Source organism: Varanus komodoensis, unplaced genomic scaffold (assembly GCF_004798865.1).
Source record: "Varanus komodoensis strain SLA01 unplaced genomic scaffold, ASM479886v1 scaffold37, whole genome shotgun sequence".
Classification (NCBI taxonomy): Eukaryota; Metazoa; Chordata; class Lepidosauria; order Squamata; family Varanidae; genus Varanus; species Varanus komodoensis.
In genome coordinates, this window is record NW_025335889.1 from 5101335 (window position 1) to 5117202 (window position 15868).

Genomic DNA, 15868 nt, shown 5'->3' on the forward strand with positions numbered 1-15868 from the left:
GGCAAAATGTCACAGCTGAAACTGCATGGGGCCCCCTGGGTGCTATATCACTTCTGAACTAGCCTGCAATGCATTGTACTGGTCTGATTTCAGGACCATGGACAGGTTTTGCCCAGCACTGTGTTAACGAGAACTCAGTCAACCAAAGCCAAAATGATTAAATTGGAAAAGAAATAAAAATATTTAAAACAAAAACACCAAGTATAACTTCCTACATTGTCAATAATGGTTTGGCAGGAAGGTTAGGAACCAAGAAAACAAGTGCCAGTAAAATGGTAAGATTGGCAAGCAGTAGAAAAGTTCTCTTTTACATCATCATGACTATTGCAAAGGCAATTACCATTATTTAGAGTTATTTCAGACATGTATAAAGCATTTGCACACATGCAATAGGGCTTCTGATTCTTGAGACTACATTCCAAACTGCTTGCAAAAGTTATTCAAGTTTCTTCCACTTTTGAAATTCCTGAGGGATTTATCAAACAGAGTAAGGGGATTCTCTTATGCAATGAGTAAGAAGCTATGCTGCACAAGCTTGTTTCAGAGATACAGGAAAAAAAGAAAAAAACAAATGTTGACTGTTTTGTCTCTTTATTTCATAAAGGAGACAGTAAAAAAAAAAAAAAGGTCAAAATGACAATTCAGGAGCCCATCAGATTCTAAAATCCTTCATGGTACACACAATGTTTGTCATAACTCAAAGCACTTAAGACATTCAACTAAACATGAAATGTAGGAAAACCTTTTAAAGCAATCTTTTCAATTTTATAGGTAATTTATTTTCCATATTTCAGTTTCTGGCTTTTAAACACTTCTTTGGCTCCTTTCCGTTGTGGCTCAAATTGGTTCTTTTAGTTCTTCTTTCTTTAGTGTGTTCTGGAGGGATACAAAGAAATGCCTGCAAGTTAACATTTCAGATGTAAAACATTTAATGTACTGATATGCCTTTCTGGGATAGTAAACAGTTCAATACCATAATGCTAAAATGGTATCCTACAATGTCAGATTTAGGGATGGCCAAATTTGAAGAATACAAAGAACATGCATGAAAATTATGTTTATAGTGAGAAATGTAAATGCTTACATTCCAGTTCTGTGAATGGCTACTCAGAAGTGAATTCTACTGTGCTTGGGGCAGCTAACGGATGACATACATAGAATTGTAGCCTACATTTTAGTAATTAAAAAAACATACCTAGTTGAAGTGATAGGATTAAACATCAGATTAGATCTTTCTACTTTAATTGAACTAAATGTTGTGCTGCTCAGATTTACAATAGGTAAGCTTATAAGGAACATGCGGAATCAAATGAAAGGGGCATATGGCTGACTAAGAAAGGATCTAAACTGTTGGAATCTGACATTCAGAAATGCAATGCCATCAGAAAAATAAATGCTGAGTAACACACATTTAGATGAATTATGGTTCCATTACATTTTTCAGGTAATTTCCTCCTATTTATAAATATTTGCTTTATCTATGTCCTGAAACAAATGTAACAGGAAGCAACCCTACTACTACTTAATTTATATTACTGGGATTCCTCTCATCCAAAAGTGTCAAGCCTTTCATTTGGCCAGATAAAAGTTTTGCTTTAAAATATTTTCAACAGAGTAAATATTGTTCTTAGCAATTATCAAGCACTCACAAGGACAAAGTGGTTCCTATACATTCTCTTCGGAGCCTTTAGAACTCTTTTGTAATACAGAACATTATTATTCCTATATTATATGCATTTGTAGTGAGTTTGTGGCTAGTCATGCCTAAATTAGATTGGCTGAAGCAGAAGTAATATTCATGTATGATGTAGAGAAACGTGTGCCTTTGAAATACGAAGGAAACTCCTGTAAAATGTACCCTTCCTGAACGTTTGTGTTCTTAATGTGCATATTTTAAAACTCAGTTTTCAAGAATGAATACTTATATACTAAAGTAAACAAAAGCAGATGACTTGCTCATTCATAAATTTCAAATCCTCAGTTCAAATTGTCCTCAAAATATTCCATTCAAGTTTACATCTGTAAGACTGCAGATATTTTGTATAATTCTGGTGCAACTACACAGATGCAGAACCTGGAAATGTGGTCCTGAATCTGGCATCCTGAAAAAAATATTTTTCACAATAAAAGAAGAAAAAATCTATTTCTCTTAATACAGAGAACAGTAAGGTGGGGCTACTCAAAGCAAGGAAGCTGATAGAGGGTATGATAAAGGCTTTACTGGTGTTCTGTACCATTTTCTTCAGCTCTAGTATTGCTAATGTTCCAAGCAATAGTAACCCTAAACCCCATAAAGTTCATTCCTAATGTGCCTTGTATCCAAGTCCCAAATACTTTCAAAAACTGAAAAACTTATATAAAGAATTACTAAATTTATTTAAGTGGCACAATCTATTCTTATTACACAATAAGGACTGACTCAGTGAAAAGTTAGAATATTTTGGTACCCAGTATTCAGGTGATGTGTCTGGAATAATGGCTAAATTATTCTATGCTTAAACAGAAAAATGGCCTAGATGGGGCTGGAAAGGTAGCCCTTTTTCTGTCTCAACTTGCATAGGATTCTGTTCAAAATATTACCTGGCTCTCCAAGTGCCTTTTACTGCACTAGAATAAATAATTAAAGTTTGAGAAATGAAGAAGTTACATCCATGCAGAGAAATTAGACACACAGTTTCAGGCAACATGCCAGGCAGTTCAGCATCATGCATCCCAGAGTAGGGGCAGACCTGTCCACCAATTTCCATAAATATGAACCTGACTTCCATAACCTTCTTGTTAGTCCAGAATCGAGCTCCTGGGAAGTTCAACTTTCCAAATTACAGATTTTGCAGTCTAAATAACTACGACAATTCTGAAAAAATGAACACAATACTGATCCTAACCAGGAATGTAGAGGGAGAAAGCAACATATGGGATACTGGGCAGGCCAGAGGCTGTTCAAGAGGAGAACCAAACTTGATTAAACAGAGCAAAAGATTTTCAGTTGTTTCTCTTCAAACATGTAACTCTGAGACTTCCTTTTATTGTGCAGAACTCCAATCAATCCCACATTAAATAAACTGGCAGTAGAAATGCCAAGGCTTTGTCTAGCAAAAATTAAATATAGTGAATATAGAAGACGTATGACCTGCAACACAATTTTAAAGCTGTTAAGGTTATGGCTATTTTCTGTATTCTACTGGCTCAGCCCTACACCCCGGTTTCTAGATTTTCCTTTTCAACTGCATTTAGTGCCCACTGAACATGCACAGAACTACATCAACTGTGTTTTTACGAGGGTAGATTGCCCAGTTAAGCATTTTCCTAAATAATTTCTGTTCTGCAACCTTTGGGCTCTTCTGTTACTTCCCCTCTAGCGATTTCAGTACTGGTATATAGAATTTTGTCCTTTGTATACACACTTGCACTGGGTATACTAAGCCAGATCCCCATGTAATCAAACCACTTAAGTCTCCCTGTTTTTCCAAAGATGCCTACCCAGTAAAGCAACAAAGCCCAACAGACTGAGAATGAAGAATCAACAGACCCACCGCAAAGCAAGCCTGGCCAGCAAGCCTCTAGCCACAACATTTAAGTACATGACTAGCTCTTAGCAGAATGTATGCTCTTGCTTATGTCCCAGAACTGTTTTGTATGCAACAGGGCTGCAACCTTTTACTGGCTGATCAATCCCCTAAAGCTTTTGGAGATTAACAAGGGAGGCTGTGAAAAGAGAACACATTTGTTCTTGAGAAACTCTTGGTGCTGGTACATTACTGTAAAAGGGAATGGAAAAGAAAATATTATTAAAATCCTTCCCGATTAAAAGTGAGGTCTAACACAGACATGACAAAGTTATGTTTCCTCTGCCAACCCCACTGACATGTGAAGTGTGCATCTTCCCAACCACTGAAAGGAGAGCACAAGAGAAGGGTTCTGAACCTTCCTCCTATTGTGCCTTATTATTTAGTCTGCTGCTTCAGTCACTTTTCACCATTCCCAATTATGATAAAGGAAGAAAATAGAGAACAGTGGATGGGCTCATGAACTGAGAAGCAAGGTGAGATGCACACCGTGTACACGCCATGCCCTTCAGAATGCTTATTTTACTGGTAATAACATATCCTCACTGCTTTAGGTGAGAATAAGGAAAATGTAAAAATAAGCATTTGTCTGCAACTATCTTACTGAATTTTGTCCTTAGGAGCCTTTATTTATTCAATTGCAGGGACTTGCACATCTACTTAAGGGCATGACTTGATGACACGTGCTACAGTGACAATCTTGCTGAAGTTAAGCAGGTCTACATCTACTCAGTACCTGGATGGAAGACTGCCTGCCTTGAGCCCACTGTTGAAAGGAAGGGTGAATATAAATAACAACACTAAGACACAACATTGAATTTTGCAATCCAGAAGCAACTAAAATTGGTTAACACCTCTATTAAATGAAGATGCATACAGAGATGCCCATTAAAATATTATACAGGTTTGAAACATGAGGAAGGCAATCTAAATGGCATGATGAGAACATCAAACTAGATGTAGTTCAAAGAACATGCCCCTTGCCAGGTTCAAATGTGTAGAAGGCAGGCTGGAAGGGGTTTCAGCTAAAATTCCTTTAAACATAGGAAGAAATGAATGATAGGCATGAAATGAAGCAGCCAACATGCTTAGGAAAGGCAGCATTCAAAGTCCCTTACTTCTAGGAAGAGCTGGTCACTAGTACAACCCCCTTTTACCGCAGTGTTCTATACTTTGCCAACCTACTGCTCTGTTCTGCAGCGATCCTGCCAAAAGGAAAGAGGGATAAAGGTTCAGAGAGGACAGTAAGGCAGAAAGCATTATTGCTCTAGGAACTAGCAACACACAGAAAAGAACATGCAAGCAGCAAAACTAGAACTTCCAGAAACCCTTCTGAACTATGGGTGAGCATCAAGGACTACCACTCTTTTATAAACCCTTAAAAGGAAAGCTTACACCACCAGGCAGGCTAGATTAGAAGCCAATAGCTCAGGTAACATTGGCAAAGCTATGCTATCAGCAATCTTACAACTATTTCATTAGGATTTAGAAAAACGAATTACCATGTCCACTGCTAAGTGCACTATTGGTTTGGCTTCTAAAATTACAACCCTGATGCCCCACTGATGCAAGTGAAAGCATTTTGATTATCTGCTCATGTACAACTGAAACAGGAACTCAGGCCAGCTTCTAATTTTAAAACCACTTGAAACCACTTTCAGGTGGGGGACTTCTGCAAAAATGGAGTTCATGCTTATGAACTAGTGAACAGAGTTTATGATGATGCAAAGAGAAAGGAAAAGGGAGAGGGACAAGGAGGAACAGCAGCAGCTCCAGCAGGGATTTTTTACACTCTATTTACAGTAAACCTACACTTGCCCCACCCCTTCTCTATGAAGCCTCATTGGCTTCAGCCCCTCCTTGCTACTCCTCCTCTACCCTCTCCCTTAAACTCCTTTTTTACCTGTCTACTATGCGTTGCCTTAATGCCTTCTCCAAGAATCTCTGACAGTCATGTGGAAATTAAACTGCATGGTGAGCTGGAAGAGCTGCATTGGTTTGCCATCCTGGGCAGATTTCCTTTATTTGAATCTATGAAGCTGCAGGATTGTCCTATGTTACCAATGAGAACTCAGCTAGAAATGGACAGAATGGCTAGCCATTTCAAATCTTCCACCTCACCATGCGATTTGGCCTCTACATACTATCAGACAAAGGGTCTCACTCTTTCTGTCATGTTTCTAAGAGCAGCACCGATCAACAGAGTACACAGAATATGCTAAGTCAGCCTCCCAGAAACTGGTGCCCTCCAACTGTTTTAAGTACAATTCCCAGGATTCCTGACCATTGGCCATGCTGGCTGGGGCTAATGGGAGCTGATGTCTAAAAGAACTGGAGGGCACTAGGTTGGTGAAGGATGCCCTAGGCTGACAAGGAGGCAGATAATGCTTTGTTATGGCAATAAAGTGCTGTCTAGATTACAATTTCCACTAGTGACAGTCCTCATAACTTACTCCACAACCCAAAAAACAGGCTCAGGGAAGGGTGCATATAGGTAATCCAACTGAGACACTGGTCAATTTTTTTCGTATGTTTGTTAATCTTTTCCAAATCTTTTCCACGCATAAAGTGTGACAGAGATAGCAGGATTATGCTGTTTCCTCTACCCTGTGATGCAGGCTCTGCAAAGCAGCATACCAGTTCACACACAACTGTAGGCATGCCCTGTGATTGGACTTAGAGCAGGGATGAACAGAAGGTAGCTCTCTAGATGTTTTGGACTGGAACTCCAGAGGCCTCTGCCAACAGGGGCAATATTCAGGAGGCTCATAAATGCTGGGAGTTGCAGTCTAAAATATCTGGAGTTCTACTTTCTGCTTCTTCCTTGACACGGAGGACCTACATGTGCACATACCTGCTGGCAGCCATTGCATGGGGAGCGTTCTGCTCCCCTGTGCTCCACATTTCATGGGTCCATGAAAAAGATATGAACAGGGCAAATCTCTGACATGCCAGTATGATTTTGGTACCAATGTACCAATATAGTATTTTCTCGTATTTATGTTATCCCATGGGATGTAGCCCCAAGAATGTGACTGAATGATCTTCTTGAAAAAAAGTTTAAGTACAAGAAAAAGACTTCTGATCCAGCTGAAATTTTAGTGCCACCATTAGAAGTCTATGCAATCCATATTACAGTTATCTTATGGCAGTGTCACTAATCTACTGGAAGGATACATTCAGTACATTGGGGAAGAGCATGGAAAATTCCACAAAGAAACTAGTAGTCCCCAACCAGGTAGATTTCAAGTGTGTTGGAACACAGCTCTTATCACCCCCCAGCCAACTGGGAACTGTAGTCCAGCACATCTGAAGGGCACCAGGATAAAGATGAGTCTTTATAGTCTCTTACTTTTGGTGAGAACTGACTTGATACTAAGCAGGAAGAGCTCACTTGGGAGAGTTCAGAGGAGTACTTTCAATCTAAGAGAACTCAGAGCTTCCCACCCCATCATCTACCCTTCTGCAACATGCAACTCTTTCTAAATTATATTTATTGCCACTAATGAGGCAAATTTATCTTCAGAAGTCATAAAAAGCAAGCACCCTGCTAGGAGGTCAAGTTCCAGGTGCTTCCACTGACACTGATCTGAGTTGCCAAGTACTCAGCATCAGAGATTGGCATAGTGGTTTTGGAAGAGTCCTATCTGCAGGGCCCCTGGGGGCTGCCATTTAATTTCCCACAGTGCCACAGACTCTATAACAACACTACATGGTGGGCACTGTGAGAAATTTAAGTCAAGAGTTCCTAGACTCAGCTGCTTTTTAAGGAGAGGGCCTAGACTCAGCTGATCAAACTGCCTGTTTGCTCATACCGGAGCTGCCTATTTTTGTTGAGTATACTAGAAAAGGAACTCTCTCAATTAAGTTATTTTATCATTTGATCTCCTCAAATGTTAGAACCCTTCCATTACTGGCATCACTAGCCAGTAATGCTAAATATAATGTGGGACCGAGATGCCTACCACTTAAGGTGAGATATAACAAAGAAGCTGGAAAGGACACCTAGATGTTCAAAATGGATCTTCTTCCTACTTTGATACATTTACAATAGGGCCTGTCTCTTGGCTGTCCTCTTACCTTTTTACTGCTTTCTGAGCCAACATTCTGTTGCCTGCTAGGAAAGTAATACTGCCAAGAATAGCGAGGTACTTCAAGGTCTGAAACATGTTGAGTTGAGTCCAGTAGACATACATGAGCCCCAGCATAGCTATATAATAATAATAATAATAATAATAATAATAATAATAATAATAATACATAAAAAAGAAACTTATAGCTGTAAGTTTTGATTTGAAAAGAAGACTGATAAAAACCACAGCGCAAGCAGTATAGAATCAATGCATACTAATTCCCTGAGACCGGTTCCTGTGAGTATCTGGACCAGTGGACCTGAAGGCAATAGTGAATTTATCTATATACCAGGGGTGGTCAAACCGAGGCTCGGGAGCTGCATGTGGCCCTTTGAGTTGAATTTGCAGCTTGTGGCTTGCCACCCACAGTCACTGCTCATGGGAGCCCACTTGCTGCTTGCAGTCACCACCCCGGGTGCATGTTTGTTGCTCGACACACGTGGGCAACTGCTAGTGGTTCTCAAACATCAGACCATGTGTGGCTCCTGCACTGAGCAAGTCTGGCCACCCCTGATATACACTGAAGAAATATGGCAAGACTGTTTCAAACTTGTAATCATTCAAAGTAGATCAATGTCCCTGTGTACTTCTGCATTTTAGCTAGATTAAAAAAACCTAAACAGAATAGGAAAGAATGTTGTCTTCCAGTGGACAAATTAGTTGTTTTAAATTTTTGGCATCTGAACGTTGTACAGCTGATCTTCACTAAAAAATGGAGTATTTCTTTTCACATTTGTGCAACACTTTTCACCAGGCAACTACTTTGGCAAGGGTGATAATAGGTAAGGGCAAGCGATGTGGAAGACGACTAATGAATCAACACTCTTAAAACACCACTGGCATTACTGAGAAGCTTCTATGATTTTCAGAGAATGCAGGAAATCAAAATCTCTGCACTCATGGAACAATCAAGAACTGTATACTGAAACAAACCAAATCCTTAGCAGGACATTTTTTCAATGTATGCATTAAATCCAAACTAAGTCACATTGAATTCTATTAAAATTTTCTCATGTTGATTTGAGTGGGACAAAAGACTGAATCTAGTCTTATGTTTCTTTTATGTCTCAAGGAAAGTTGTGCAAGGTTCAAATGCAAGTTTTAATCAAGTTGTTTAAAGGATTATTTTTGCATTATTCCATGACAATAGTGGCAGTGGTTTTCCATTTCGTCAGGAAAATATGGACCATAGAGAACAATAAAGAAATAGCATATCGAGAATTTAATAGGAACAGGGAATGCCTTCCAGGACAACAGGAAGTTTAAACTTCAGTATGTCTCTGTGTGAGGCAATTTAGTATTATAATGAAAAGTCAACATGCCCCCAATTGTATATCAGGAGATGTAAATATGGCTAAAGATGGCTATTGCCTCTCTATAAGACTGCAAGAAACCTTAATGGAACTTTTCCCAATACATTAAGTAAAAGAAGGGATTTCACTAGCCTCTCCAGTGAGAAGCATTCAACATATCAAAAGACAAACCACCACAATGCAAAGTTGGAACATTCTGTGCTATCAAATGTACTTAAATGGAAACAAGAGAAGCCTAGTCTAATGACAGCTGTTAAAACTAATTCATAACCTGTGTTCAGCGATGGAAGGTAAAAAGGGGATGGCAAAAAAGAGAGGAATGTGATGCCATTACGCTTATTATAGTTAATGGCCTGTGAACCCATTTGTCATCAGGCTTTTGCTGGCAAAGCCTATGTGAGAAATGGTAAGTGGGGAGGAACTTACTTGCATGGCCGAGGTGAAAGATAATGGTACTCGGGGCAAAGCTGAAGTTGGAAATGTTGGCTCCAATTTTTATCCACTGAAAAGTTAGAAAATATGCATTAGAGAAAAGACCAGGTTGGAACCCATACCATACACATCCTTTTTGGAGGGAAATAAATTTCAGAACAGAAATTAAAAATGTATATATAAATATATGTGCATGCTTGTGTGCATTCATCCACATCAGTACCAAATACCAATCATATTGCACAAATAGTGATACTGTTCATTAGAAATCTGGCCCATAGTGCTGCACTGCGCTTCCTGTAATTCAGTTTTTGGTATCCAAGAAGATTCTTTCAACTTGCAGCCTCATACAATTCTGATTTCAGCACTAACTGGAAGCAATATATTGGTCTGAATATGAGAAACTTACCAGAATAAAGAGCAAAAGAAGTGGGGAGAGGATCAAGGCTGTGAACGTGTTAGATACCATAGTAGGAGGCCTTTTCTCAGGTTCCCTGAACAGGTGCTATAAGAAATGGAGTTCCAGGAGAAACTTATCAGAAAAATAATTAATCGCATCAGGCAGCTAGAAAACTCTGGGTCAGGATATCTAGCTATCATTTTATCATAGCTATATATTACAGACTCTTCACTGCAGAATCTAAAATTGAAAGTTCAACAGAAACTGCTATCCATTCACACCTTTTCCTGCTCTGGTAGTTTCTTCTGTGTGTATCATATTCAGATAAAGAATCACCAACCCTTTCTACACATGATCAATGCTAATCTTGGAAGGTATCCAGAAGAAAGTTTGTGTGCTGCAAGACATCTCAAGGTTCAAAGCAAAGAGAAAGTGCATGCTCAAAGAAAGCAAGCTGGTGCCACAATGGGACATGTGAATGTCAGCCCCGGTAGAATGGGTGGGAGAATACAGCAAAGGTATTCAGTGCTGGCTGTATAAGTAGCTCTAGCCAATAAGTGTGCAAAGGTTTCTTGAAATATACTGGCAAAACTAGGGGACACCTAAAATGAATTGCCACAAGAACAATAAAAGGAAAACAAAAATGGTCAAAGCAAAACCCCAACTGGTAATGCCCAGGTACAGTGTAGTACAACTCCCATTATCCCCAGCCAAGTTGCCTGGGGCTGATGGGAGATACAGTCCAAAACATCTGGAAGGTACCATACTGGAGAAAGCTAAGTAGAGAACGCATCCAGCTGATCATCATCTGGTCTGTACCTGAATCTCTGGCTTGGGAGTGAAAAGGCTCTTTGACTGGACTGTGGATGGAACATCTTCTTCTGGGAATTTGATAACAACATCAGCCTGAAGAGAATATTGAAAATAAGCAGAACTGCTATATGTAGTTCTTGGTTTATATTTACTATCCCTATACATAAAGTATATGATGCTAAGCTAGTCTAATTTATTTAAAGAAACATTCCTCCATATCTTAAATAGCTTTAATAACATGTTCATCATAAGGGACTATGATTTTCCAAACTCAAGCAATGTCAAATTAAATGTATAATGCTAAGAGGCAATGCTTCCATTTTTATCAAAAGAACAGGAATCCAAAGATGTGCAACTGGGTAGGGGGAAACCACTGGAGAAAATGACTGGCTTTCTTTCCCCAGAGCTGGGAAGTCATTCTATTTTGGGTATACCAAACAGAACATGAATGTTCGCATCAAGCTATAATATTAGCAATACAGTTGATATTGAGTATAGCAACATCTCTCAACTAAACTAGGATTCAGCTGGAGAGTTGGATCTGGGAAGGCATAATTTCATTATAAGAATTTGCATGTGCAATATCTCAAATCTGAAAGTAACCCTCTTGTCTCTCTGCAACTGGGAATCCCATGTAGTAAAAGAGTCAGGTCATTTGGGGTAACAAAATGGATGTTAGATCATGATGACCAAATACTTTAACATAAATAATTGTGGATTTTATCCTTCTTACATCTGACTAAGTTAAGCAAGACAGAAAGAGATAATTTCTTTGCAGATAAGCTGTGAAATCAGAGTGGGACACTTTTACCTTCCAACAATAATTGTGACTAAAGACCCATTTGTGGGCATAAAAAGAATGACAAAAGAACAACCTAATGTTGTATTACTGCATTATTTGGTAGAGCCCATTTAAAGCCCATGTGGCCATTTAAAGCCCATTTAAAGCACATACATTCCAATAAAGTAAGAACCAGCTTCAGCCTTCCTCAATCTGGTGTCCTCCAGGTGACTTAAACTACAATTCTCATCATCATCACCTTTCTTGGCCATTTTGGAAGGCACGAGACTGGGACAGGCTGTATGGCATTTCTTTTTCCCTTTGTAAGACAAAGTACATGTTAAATCAATTTTATTTGGTTCAAAGTCAAGCTGGTTTCTTGAGTTTACCAATGAACTAGTAATCTAGAGTCACTCTCAATGTAGGTTCTTCTTTCTGTATAGCCCTGATAAGTGCAACATACCACGTTCCAGAGGATTGGGTTTTCCAAAGTAGCATCACCAATGATCAAGTATAGGGTATAGGTCCCAGATGCGGAATCGAACTCTGTCTTTCTCTCAGAAGTGTCTAGTTCAAATTTGTAAATGTTTTTGCTGTCTGGTTCTGCAACAAACACCACCTCCTGCCCAGTCTTCTGATTATGAAGCCGTACGAATGTCTGAAGAAAGATGTGATTAAACCGGTGTTAGCTTCTACCACCACTGCATCACAAAGCTTTTTAATACCTTCTTTATTTCATTTGTGCAGAGGAGATAATGTAGTAGATGGTTTACTGTCCAAGGAGGGGAAAAAGATGTTTCTTCCATAGCTTACAATGGGTCAACCATTTTCTAATTGATTGCTGCTGTCCTCCCAACCCTCTTTGCAACTACACCAATAATACTGCAAAATGTGTAAGGTTATGTTGAGAAAATTGAGAATATTTTTCTGTTTTACTTTTCCCTGTTTGAATATTTTACTATTATAACTCAAAGGCAGATTGTTCTTGCATGACATTCACTTTTCTTAAGAAAAATGAATGGTTTTGGCAACACTCACACAGTCATTGTCAGAAAACTTATTTGGCAACAAATTCTGAGATACATCTATCTTCCACTGAACATTCATCTGTATTCCAAATTAACTAGCATAAATTAGGAACTCTGAAGAGTAAGATGTCAAAGACTGGCTTGCAAATTACTAAAAAAATTGGGAAGAAAATTGTATCTAGGGTCAAGATGTGCTTTTACAGCAGCATGTAAGGTCAGTCTGTAATGTAATAGAAAGCACATGATTTGCATGTTCAGTCCCAAGTTATAAGGATTTATAATTTATAAGTCTCAATTTATAAGGATCCCAGACAACATGGCTTCATAATATGGAATCCAGGAAATTACCAAATATTTAGACTGACTGTTCTTTACTCTGGTTGGCAATCCCAAGTAAGCCTTTCCTAGCCTCCTACTCTCTAGATGTTGTTTGCACATTTCAGCATTCCTCATTATTGGTCATGGTGCCTGGGGCTGATGGGAGCCACATTCAAAAGCATCCAGGGAACACCACAGTGGGAAAGACTGCTCCATGTTTTTGAGCAAAGATCCCTTCCCAGTCTGTCCTTTAATTAGTGGAGATGAGAGAACTTGGAACAAAAACATGTGCCCTGCCAGTAAGCTATGGTGTTTTCCCCACTATGTTTTCTGCTAAAACCTTGGAGAGCTCCTGCCTACAAAAGCAAATAGCAGTGGGGTAGCTGAATGGTTTGACATGGACATGGCGCTTCCATACTTGCACATGCAAATTTACCTATCCATATTTAGTTCCAATTACATATTGCTTTTCACACCTGAATTGAGACAACAAATTGCCTCTTATATCTCAAAACAGTTTGGGGTGAGTGTAATAGTATTCCTGTCATCATCCAATTCAGACTGACTTCAAACTACTTCGAATGGGTTCTCTTGCCAGAATTACTTATTTGGGGAGCAAACAGAGAACATCATAATGACGTGAAAAGACTAACCTGATGAGGAATGAGTTCTGCTCCAGTGTTCACATCAATCAGCTGGAAGGACAAGGCAAAATTCTGATGGCTGTCAGCAGTGAAGGATCCTTTGGCTTTGGCTGGGTAAGTAACTCTGAATTAAGAAAAGCAAACTGCCAGTTAGAAGATAATAAAGTGAACTAATGCTGAAGAAATCAGGCTAGTAATTTGATTATCATCTTTTGCTTCCAGCAAACTGTAAGTGAGCTGGAAAGTCTCAAACCGTGCCACTGCCTTTCCTGTAAAGTAGGCATGGGCAGAAGGTAAAATGGAATCCAGCGCTAGTTTTATTTATTTAAAATTTTTGTATGCTGTCCCCTTGCTACATAGCCTCGGGACGGCTCACAGCACATAGATTTCTGGGTGATTCACAGTACATCGAAGTTTTTCTGACTCCTAACTGTCTAATAACCACAAGAGCTAAATTGCTTTTCCCGTGACTACAAATCAGGTTGCTGAAAACAATGCTTAGGGAAAACCAGGAGTGGATTAGTATGTGAAAAGACTAATGTTGCTGATCACAAATTCCTAGGATGTTTAAACCTCAAACAAACCATGGTGGTTGGATTTGCATAACATGGCTACCCTTCCTCCATCATCCCAATTAGACATCACCTATTCAAAATGTTGTCTGGTATACATCACAGCTATCACAGGTTAAAAGCCCAGAAATGCTGTGTGAACCAAGTTAATGTATGACTACATACAAAAGGATTACCAGATAACTGAAGAATCAGCTTAAATCCATTCTTTCTTCATAAAAAGCTGACAACAAGGTTGGATTCACACTGCTGTCATATAGCATTTAGTTGCACCTAGTTATTTTACCTGGTTGTTTTTGGTGCAATGCTCTGATCTTTATCCACAGTAAAGAGATCCACATTTGTAATGCCAACTTCTGTTGAGACTTTGACTTTCAACTGCAAGCAAAAATTAAATCAATAGAGGATGTGGCCTGTGAATGAACAGGTGACATTACATGCCCCCCCCCCCACACAAAACACACTTCCCAGCAAAATCTTCTCAGGGTGGAATATTTGGTGCTCTCCCCACACTACCTTAACCTCTTTTTTTATCCTTACAAAAACCCTGAAAGATAGGCTAACTTGAGAAATAGTGCTGGCCACCCAGCAAGTAAAAATCTGGGTGGCCAGCACTACATAAAAACTTAATGAGGATGTAAGACCAGGGTTTCTCTGGTTAAAGCCAGCATTTGAGTCACATTACCACACTGTTCTACATTGTGTTCTATTTTAAATTGCATTCTATTCTAAGAAAATTGCTAGTGAAAAATGTTCTTTATTCTGTTGTTGGCAGATGCTGCCAATACATGTTCATCTTTTTTCTATGTAATTATGTATTTGAGAAACATATCCCTTTTCTTCAGAAAAGAAAACCAAGAACACTTAAACAACAAACACAATGACAGGATACCAAAATTGAATCAGAACAAAGATAACCTTTAGGATTAAAAAGAAGAAAAGAAGGGTAAAATGATAAAATTGTGACATAGTCTGAAAACCATTACAAATAAAATCAATCTTTATCAGCCACAGAATTCTTTTATGGAATTACTGTTGTTGAACACCCCTATCATTTACACCCAGTATTTTTATACTTCAGCATTTGGAAGTTTGTAATAAGATCACAGTAACAGTTTTGCAGCATACAATAAGTCATTTAAAAAACATTCATTATATTCTAATAAAGCAGTCTTCAGAAAGCAAGATGAGACTGTCTTCTCTTGAATGACTGTACAGGCAGCATGTCAACAGGCAAAAATCACACCATATTTTGAGGGTAATTCCGTGCTTGTTCAGACAATGAAAAACTCATACACAGATGCTGACAGTGTAAAACCACTCAGCTGGGGAGGTCAAGCAAGGTAGTAAGAGAACAAATTTTATACTGTAACACTAAGATCAAAACAAAGAAACAGGGTGGCGTGTTTTCTGCAGCTTCATATACTACTGAAACTTTTTCTTGCTGAGCTAACCAGCTTCCTCTCCAGTAAAGTATGTGTATTCATATATACCTTCCTCTTACAATGTTGCCTCTTGAACAATGGGACGGTATAGGAAAGTTTTGAATGAATGAATGAATTGGCTTACACGCACATGGCAATTAAGATGTACACCCTGAAAATGTGTAGGGTTTTTTAAACTCTGAGGATTAAACACTAGTGAAAATAGGCAGCTTGCTATTAATCATGAAATCAGAGACAAGGAAATTGTTTACCAAGAGTTAAAACACAGGAAAATCAGTTTATTTCAAATGGTTTAAATGAAAATCAGCATTTATTGAGCTAATCACAGCCCTCAAAAACAGCAAACATTGCTGATCCTAGCAGATGCATAATGGCTACTGGGAAAGTTAAATATGTGCTGTATAATTTCTTGGTAAGCATGTG

The 15868-nt window shown here is 38.8% G+C and overlaps 1 protein-coding gene across 2 annotated transcripts in view; it reads right to left on the reverse strand.

Annotated features, from left to right (window-relative positions):
* Positions 1-574: 574 nt before the first annotated feature.
* RPN2 (ribophorin II) overlaps positions 575-15868 on the reverse strand; it is a 34860-nt gene continuing 19566 nt past the window's right edge. Inside the window, exons 10-18 of one of the 2 annotated variants that reach the window (XM_044440285.1) lie at positions 14287-14378; positions 13438-13552; positions 11902-12096; positions 10664-10750; positions 9854-9949; positions 9439-9514; positions 7647-7776; positions 4685-4771; positions 575-876 (exon numbers count right to left, since the gene is read on the reverse strand). In XM_044440285.1, the coding sequence (XP_044296220.1) occupies positions 4720-4771; positions 7647-7776; positions 9439-9514; positions 9854-9949; positions 10664-10750; positions 11902-12096; positions 13438-13552; positions 14287-14378 (843 nt within the window). In that variant the 3' untranslated portion in view covers positions 575-876; positions 4685-4719. The remainder of the gene's footprint in view (positions 877-4684; positions 4772-7646; positions 7777-9438; positions 9515-9853; positions 9950-10663; positions 10751-11901; positions 12097-13437; positions 13553-14286; positions 14379-15868) is intronic. The other variant, XM_044440286.1, reaches the window with a different exon arrangement.